This window comes from Atractosteus spatula, chromosome 7 (assembly GCF_055471065.1).
Source record: "Atractosteus spatula isolate fAtrSpa1 chromosome 7, fAtrSpa1.hap1, whole genome shotgun sequence".
NCBI lineage: Eukaryota > Metazoa > Chordata > Actinopteri > Semionotiformes > Lepisosteidae > Atractosteus > Atractosteus spatula.
This window is the reverse complement of record NC_142712.1, coordinates 41,114,489-41,122,244: the sequence shown is the minus strand read 5'-3', so window position 1 is coordinate 41,122,244 and position 7,756 is coordinate 41,114,489. Positions and strand designations below refer to the sequence as shown.

Genomic DNA, 7,756 nt, shown 5'->3' with positions numbered 1-7,756 from the left:
GTTCTGATTATGCATGTACCTTATTCTTGTTTGACTAATTGCAAGCACCCATTTCTCAAATCAAATGAGAGGCCAGTTTCTTAGAAATGGATTACAGTCCTGACTGCCGGCACACTGTCATGCTGAGCTGCTTTCAGAATGTTAAGATCTCAAGGTAAATGCCACTGTGTCAGATGGTCAGTCTAGATGCATGCCATGAGATGATTTTTTATACTTATGTACTGTGTGATATTTCCACCTTCTCCTACTATTCCACGTGGAAATGACATTTCCACATTAAGCTCTGACCTTTCGATTGCCATTTAATATTTCAAATGGACAAGGTTTACCTTAGTTTCTGCTATGATTTAATTTATATTGCACCTCCATGAAATATTTTATATATATATATCATTAGAGATACTTTGATAATGTTAGAATTTTTCACAATACAGCATATTCTTCATGTAGGTTGCGGCAGTACCCCTCAGATGCCGGCCTTCAAAAATAGGAACTGGTAAAAAACAATAGTATATATCATGTTAAAACTTGAGCTTTTAACTTGAACTGTCATGAAAAAACATGAAACTGTCACATTAATAGTTTACTAATTGTTAATGCTATAGGCATCCTGTTTTGTTAAGTGTCTTTATGGATTGAAATGGAAAAATCTGGCGAGTGGGTCTGATTCATTGCAGTGGAATGTTTCTCATCCCCTCTCCGGTGAAGAGGGATCAGGCAAGGCTGGACTCTGGAACCGAGCTAACAGCTTTCATCCACGGGGAATGCTTGCTCTGGGACAGGAGGCTGTGAGGACATTGCAAAACCCATGACATAGGAAGGCCAGAGTAATTAAATTAAAATTAGATTTTAGGTTTTTCTGTCTGTGGCTGTCAGTCAATAGTTCTTGACCAAAAAAGCACCATTGTGCTTTTCAATTCATTTTAAATTGTGTTCACTCAATACATCATATCACAAAAGGTGCTGTGTTGTTGTAACTATTATTATTATTATTATTATTATTATTATTATTATTATTAGTGATGTGCTTGTTCATCTTGAATTTTGTGGAAATTTATCTACATCTCATCTCTGTCCTTAGATGCTTGGCTGCAAGGTATGTCATCAGCATGAAGCAAGACAGCTCTTTAAATTTGATGCCCCCCAATAAATTTACAAATACTTGTTTATGTCAATTTTTCAGACATTTAAGAGCTCTCAAGCAGACCATTTTGGGGGGGAAGCGCTTGCCAGTTGTGCTTCTGGTCACTCTTGAAAACAAAGAGAAGGATATTGATCAGTAGGGCTGTGTTGCCCAGCTGTGAATGGGCCAAAGGTGTCTGACACACAAATCTCAGGCAGCTGAGTAAATAACCTCCACTGCTCCACTGGCCTTACCCCACCCCCTCCAGTACTGGGCAGTTAGTCTGCTAGTGTCACTCAGGCTGAAAGTGAGCAACAGGGGGTTTGGGCAATTGCGTACATTCTCCAGAGATTTCCAGAACCGCAGGCAAGGCAGGGGAGACAGAAAGGGAGAGAGTCGCGACGAGGCAGAGGCGCAGAAAAAGGTACCCGCTTGTGTGTTTTTCCTCTGTTTCATCTTCATCAAAAGCCCACTGTATCTTCTCAGTTCTTGCCAGGAATCAAACGGCTTCCTATTCATTTTTTATCAAGGTTTGCCTCCTTCGCTGGTTACAAAGGGATTAAAGTATGTTAGGCCCGGCTGGATTAATTTGTTTTAGGCTGAACCTCCTGGGCCTGCTTTTCTTTCTGAGGAGAATCGAAAAATTATTGTATTTCTTTCAGAAATGTAATTAGCCACCTGGAATGTTAATTTAGGAGTGCTGTGTGTGACTTTGGAAGTGTTCCTGTGGAGGCATTTTGTTCTTCAGCTTGTTTGTTTTTTCAGTGCAAAATTTCTGTATCTCTTCTATCTGTTTTCTCTGCTTTATAGTGTTTTATCAATGTATTTACTGTAACAAATTATTATCCTTACAATAGTATTTATCTAGGTATGGTCATATACTGTAAATGGAAACTGGAAATGCTTTTGCAAGTATACCACCAAATAAGAGAATTCTGAACTTTGTGGAGTCTTGTGGTTACAGGGGCCACTGCTTCTTTTTACTGTATATACCATACGCCCGACATAACCTTACCTTTTCCAGAGTCTGTTTAGTCTTGTTTATCCAGGCGTGATTTGGACTGAAACCTGAGCATGCCAGGGCTGTCTGTGAGATGGGGACGTGCTGTCTGGTCTGGTGAAGGTTGTTTAAAGAGAAGAAAGCCCTTTGTCCTGCACCACTCGGCATTGCTAGGAGACTGAACTCATTTTCTGTCTGGACAGAGGCAGTGGGGCTGGAAAACATCAACTTAATATCAGAAATGCAAGGATGATTGTGCACAACTTTCTTTTATTTCTCTGCAATTTTGTCATCCGGTGAGAATTGTATTTTTGATTGGGAAAACTCTGCTTGAGGACACAGGGAGCATTTTGCTTTATTTCTCCATTTCTTGTTTCGAAGAAGAAAAAGAAGACTTGTGTCTGCAGTTAACTTTTTAAAAGCAGTGAAAAGGCCAATAACACCATTATTTCGCCATTATGTACATATGAACTGCATTTAAGTCCTGGGATCTCACCAAGATTGTAAACATAAACTCCCCATGCCAATCAGAAAACTTCAGCACTGGGAAATCTTCATTCTTTGCACTGTCCTCTATAGCTACTGCAATTTAGGCGGTGCAAGCTGTCAATAGCACTGACAGATGGTTAAATCAATTAATATGACAGAGATACAAGATCAGTTGAAATGATTACAGTAAAATGAATGATGTTGCCACCCCACACCAGATCCCAAGCACAATGCCATTGTCCTGTATCCCCTCAATGTCTCCATACCCATGTTTTAATCGTCTACCAGCCTACCAGGTTGTGTGTCAGCCTGCCAGCTAAATGCAAGACACTGTAGGGTTTGTGCCTCCTCTGTTACATGCTCAGTGCTTGTATCTCATTACATCTTATTGTCTTGTCAAAAATCTCTTTTTAAACCCAGTAGTAATAGCTCACTAAGTCCTATTATAAACCTAATCATGCCCCCTTCCCTTCAAGGATGGAGCAGATCCTAACTTTCTTCCCCCTGGCCTTGAGCCTGCTGGCAGCCTGCACGTGTGCCCCCCCTGGAAAGGCAGAGCTGGACTCTATAGACCTGGAAAACTTCAACTTGAGCGAGGAGACAGACTGGGTGAACGTCGACATCAGCAATTATGTGGACGGATACGACTATGAGGATCCGGAGACCAAGGTGAGGGAGTGTAGGGAAGACAAAGAATGGGAAAAATGAGAAAACAAGGGGAGCTGAAACAGAGAGACATTTTTCAATACGAACATATTCTGATAATCACTGTTTAATAATGTTTAAAGGCAAGCAGATCTTTCTAAATGATCCAGATTGTACACCAGGTATCTGTAGCAACGGTAATGGTAGTTTGTACTCTTAACAGGTGGATTAGGTGACAGTCCTACATAATAAGAATCTCAACGGCTCAAAAACATTTTTTCAGGATGTGAAACACTAGTAACCTAGCCTCTCTGTCACTAAACCTGCTGCTCCGCTTTTGGAATGTGCTTGAGATGCAGATTGAAGTTGGCACGGTGGCACCGCCTTCCACTTCCCCCCCTGCCAATCAGCACACACCATTGCTGACAACCCCGCCCTCTGATGCAGAACAGGAAGTAACTTCCCGCCCACAGCCCACAAGCCCCCCAGTGACATCCCGACTGGACTTTGACAGGCCAGGTCTGTTTGGACCCCAGACTGGACGGGGTGAGTACAAGCCAAGCAGGGGCTTCTAGAATGTCAATTATGCATATTAATTTTTATTTTATATTAGGAAGACCCTAAGATGTTCATATATTAAGAGATTCCTAATATTTTGGCACTAGTGAGTAATTCACTGTGCTTGTCTCTGTCTGCCTACAGGCATGCCCACCTGCCTGCTCTGTGTGTGCCTGAGCACCTCGGTGTACTGTGACGATAGTGACATTGAGCACGTGCCCCCGTTGCCAAAAGAAACTACCTACTTCTATGCCCGCTTCAACAGAATCCAGACCATCAGGGCCACCGACTTCCTCAATCTGAGTAAGACCCTGTAGGGCTGAGGCTGGGACAAAGTAGGGTTGGGGGTCAGGTCTGTTCTCACCATCAGCTTGTTACCAAGGGCAACTTCGGGAACATGTGCTTGTCAAAATTCGGCAGCCAGAATCCTGACCAGGTCTAGTGCAAGTGATCTCATTACTCCTATCCTGGAGTCCTTGCACTGGCTTCCTGTCAAGTTTCGTGTCGACTTCAAAATCCTCATGCTCACCTATAAGGCTCTGCATGGCTTGGTACCTCTGTACCTGTCTGAGCTATTATTGCCCTACTCCCCACCTCGCAACCTTTGCTCTTCTAATTCTGGTCTCCTAACTGTCCCCCAAGCCCATCTACACTCTATGAGGGACAGGGCCTTCTCCTGTTATGCCCCAAAGCTCTGGAACTCTCTCCCCAAGGATATCGGAGAGTCACCTTCTCTAAACTCCTTCAAATCCAGACTCAAAACCTTATTTTAATAATAAAAGTTTACTATTATTATTGTCTCTGTAACTGTAGACTGTGCTAGCCAATCCATTTTGGCATGCATCTAAAAAGAACGAGCAGGGATCTTTTTATGTTCATTTTTTTCATTGAATGTGTCTTTTGTATGGTAGGTGTTTGGTAGCATTACACCCCTCAGACAAGTGAGTTTCCCATGAGACTGAGGACAGATGAAGTTCAGCTTGAAAAGGAGCTTTAGAAATGACAGGCTGGCTTTTGTGATGCAATTCTGTTGGGATCTTACAATATTAGTCAGTGACAGCTGATGCTGTGAAGTCCAGGAGCAGAAGCACGGCCCTGACAGAAGGTGTATCAAATACTTTGCTGCTCCTGTGTGTGTTTCAGATAAGCTGAAACGCATCGACCTGACTGGGAACCAGGTATCAGAGATGGACGAGGACTCCTTGCGGCTGCTTCCCGCCCTGCAGGAGCTCCTGGTGCCCGATAACAAACTGTGGAGGCTCCCTGAGCTCCCCAGCACCTTGCGCTACCTCGATGCCAGGAACAACCAGCTGATGAACGTAGGGATCCGGCAGGAAGCCTTCAAGGTTAGGCAGACTCCCACACTCCTTTTCATAGAAAAGGCCACAGTATGAGCTGCACTATCTCAGGGTCTTTACAAGTCAACTGTTCAGTTCGACTTAACTTGACTTACTGAATGTTTATTGTGGGTGGCAGAGTGGCGCTTTGCTGCTTTGCAGGGCTGGGTCCCTGGGTTCAAATCCAGACCTGGGGTGCTAGCTGTGTGGAGTTTGTATGTTCGCCCCATGATCATGAGGGTTTCCTCTGCGTATTCTGGTTTCTTCCTGTTTCTTCCCACAGACAAAAAAATAGTTGGCAGTTTGATTGGCTTCTAGGGAAATTGGCCCTGGTGTGCGTCTGTGTGCCCTGCAATGGACTGGCGTCCCTTTCAGGGTGTACCCTGCCTTGTGCCCTGTGCTTGCTCTCCTGACCCTGAGCTGGATAAAACTGTTTAGAAAATGGATGAATGGAGTATTTATCATATAACAGCAGCATGGCATTTGTTGTGCTTCTTCCTAAACTCTAGGAGTTGTGGAATGAATCCCAGGTAGGGAAGCCTTCTTGAGTGGAGTTTGGTTGTTCTCCAAGGTTTCATGTGTGTTTTTCCCAGGTAGTCTGATTTTCTCCCACCTCTACAAAGCAGGTTATCTGACTACTCTGAATTGTCCATCCCATGTGGACAGAAGCTAGGCAGCTCACCCACTCATACATCCACCCTTTCAGGGGTAGTTTGAACCACTGCACCCCAACACCATAACACCATAACACCATAACACCATCATCACATGATGATGAAGAGTAAGATGTGTAAAAATCTCTGTTCTTTTTCTCACTTCTAAACTTGTCCATTGCTAATGTGGGAGGAGTTACAGTGGGTCATAAATGTATTTTGGAAAAACCCTCTCGTGATGAACTGTTCCAAATGCAGGAGCCTCTTTCAGCAGCCTATCTGAATGGCGAATGGTGGAGAAATAGCTCCACCTTTCTGTCAAGAAGTGCCTGCGCGTCGGCAGTGTGTTTGACCTTTTCTGCTTGTTCTGGGCAGGATCTGACCCACCTGGAGTTCCTGTACCTGTCCCACAATCGGATTGACTTCATCCCTCTGCCTCTGCCCGACAGCCTGCGGGTGCTGCATCTTCAGGTACAGATCGCATTTCCCCTCTTCGCACGAGCCATCAGTGCTGATCTCCTTCCCATTAGCCCCCGAGTCCCCATGAGGAAGCAGCTGAAATGTTTTCTAGACACCCACAGCTCTCTGCTTCATTAGTGATAATGACTCATTACTGGAAACATGACTGTATTCAAGGTCTTGATTGTGCTTGCAGGCTGCCAAAGCCCGAGACGTAATTAAGCTAAACTCATGGATGATGTGTTAGCAGTCTAAAAATGGGAGCAAAGGACACTGCTGTTGTCTTGTTCACATTATTCTGACATGACCCCCGGTCTCCTCACACCAAATGACATTTCAGCAAAACATCCGATTTATGGTATTTTTGCCGTGTGCGTGCAGTTTTTCACATTGAAGTTGGCTGGCTGGCTTGAAGGCGCAGCGGGAGGACAGGAAGGGACGAAACGAGGTTCAGAAGAAGACAATGCAGTACGGTTTGAGAGATTACCTGAGAACGTTTTCGTTACGCCCTCTCCTCCCCTGCAGGGCAACCGCATCCAGATTCTGCACGAGGAAACCTTCTGCCGCAGCCATGACGCCAGCTACATCCGCAAGGCCCTGGAGGACGTTCGTCTCGATGGGAACCCCGTCAACCTGAGCCACTTCCCCGGCGCCTACTCCTGCCTGCCACGCCTGCCCACGGGGAGGGTGCAGTAAGGGGCGTGAGTGGTTCCAGTCTGGGGAGGGGTGGGGTCTGAGCTCTTGCGGACCCCTGCTACAAAGCTTTGGAGCTGCACGGAGCGATTCCCTCCCCTGTGCTCCAAGAAGCAAATGGAAATAAATTCAGCCAGGCCTCCCACAGTGAGACAATACCGGAGACATATATAGTCCGGAACCCTACATTCAGAGGTTCAGAGTGTCTTTTATCCTAGACTATAATGAATGTTTTCGTTGCTTTAATTGCTAGTTCGATTTTATTGCACAGTTCTTCTCGTTGCGTCAAACGGCTTCACAAAATAGCTGTCTGCACTAAAATTAGCGCGTTTACAAAAACCCTGACTGCTGCTCTAGAGCTGGAGAATGCTTTGGAATTAAGCTCCAATATCACAGAAAAATCACATACATGTATACTATACAGTATTTTGTTTGCAGTGTGCAGTACTTGGAAGTGTTGTGTATGAAACACAATGGCCTTCATTCTGATATACTGTATCCATGCTTGCATATCTTGCCCAGCAGTGTTGGGTTGTAACCTTTCTACGTTTTTAGCGGAGAACAGCTAAATTAAACTTAATTACCTTTTGAAGCTTTGTTCTTGTTGATCCTGTTCTTAGTAATTGTTTCAGTAATTAAGCTTTGCATCATCTCCACCATCCTTCAGGAAAACATGATTTTGGAGTGAGTTACTACCAATCAGATGAGACAAGATGAATAATAAATGCCAGATGTTACAATGGTATATACAAAACCATCCAGAGCTTTTACTATTTACTAATTTGTAAATTAATATTTC

The 7,756-nt window shown here is 44.3% G+C and overlaps 1 protein-coding gene across 3 annotated transcripts; it reads left to right on the top strand.

Annotated features, from left to right (window-relative positions):
• The first annotated feature begins 1,019 nt into the window (after nt 1–1,019).
• Nucleotides 1,020–7,549, top strand: optc (opticin). 3 transcript variants are annotated; one of them, XM_088920864.1, is made up of 7 exons: nt 1,020–1,547; nt 3,089–3,281; nt 3,617–3,803; nt 3,960–4,118; nt 4,959–5,161; nt 6,181–6,276; nt 6,790–7,549. In XM_088920864.1, the coding sequence occupies exons 2-7, from the start codon at nt 3,090–3,092 to the stop codon at nt 6,958–6,960; spliced, it is 1,008 nt and encodes a 335-aa protein (XP_088776990.1). In that variant the 5' UTR covers nt 1,020–1,547; nt 3,089; the 3' UTR covers nt 6,961–7,549. The 3 variants fall into 3 exon arrangements, with proteins under 3 accessions (XP_088776990.1, XP_088776991.1, XP_088776989.1); XM_088920863.1 differs by lacking the exon at nt 1,020–1,547 and adding an exon at nt 1,596–2,419; XM_088920865.1 differs by lacking the exons at nt 1,020–1,547; nt 3,960–4,118 and adding an exon at nt 1,593–2,419.
• The last annotated feature ends 207 nt before the right edge of the window (nt 7,550–7,756 follow it).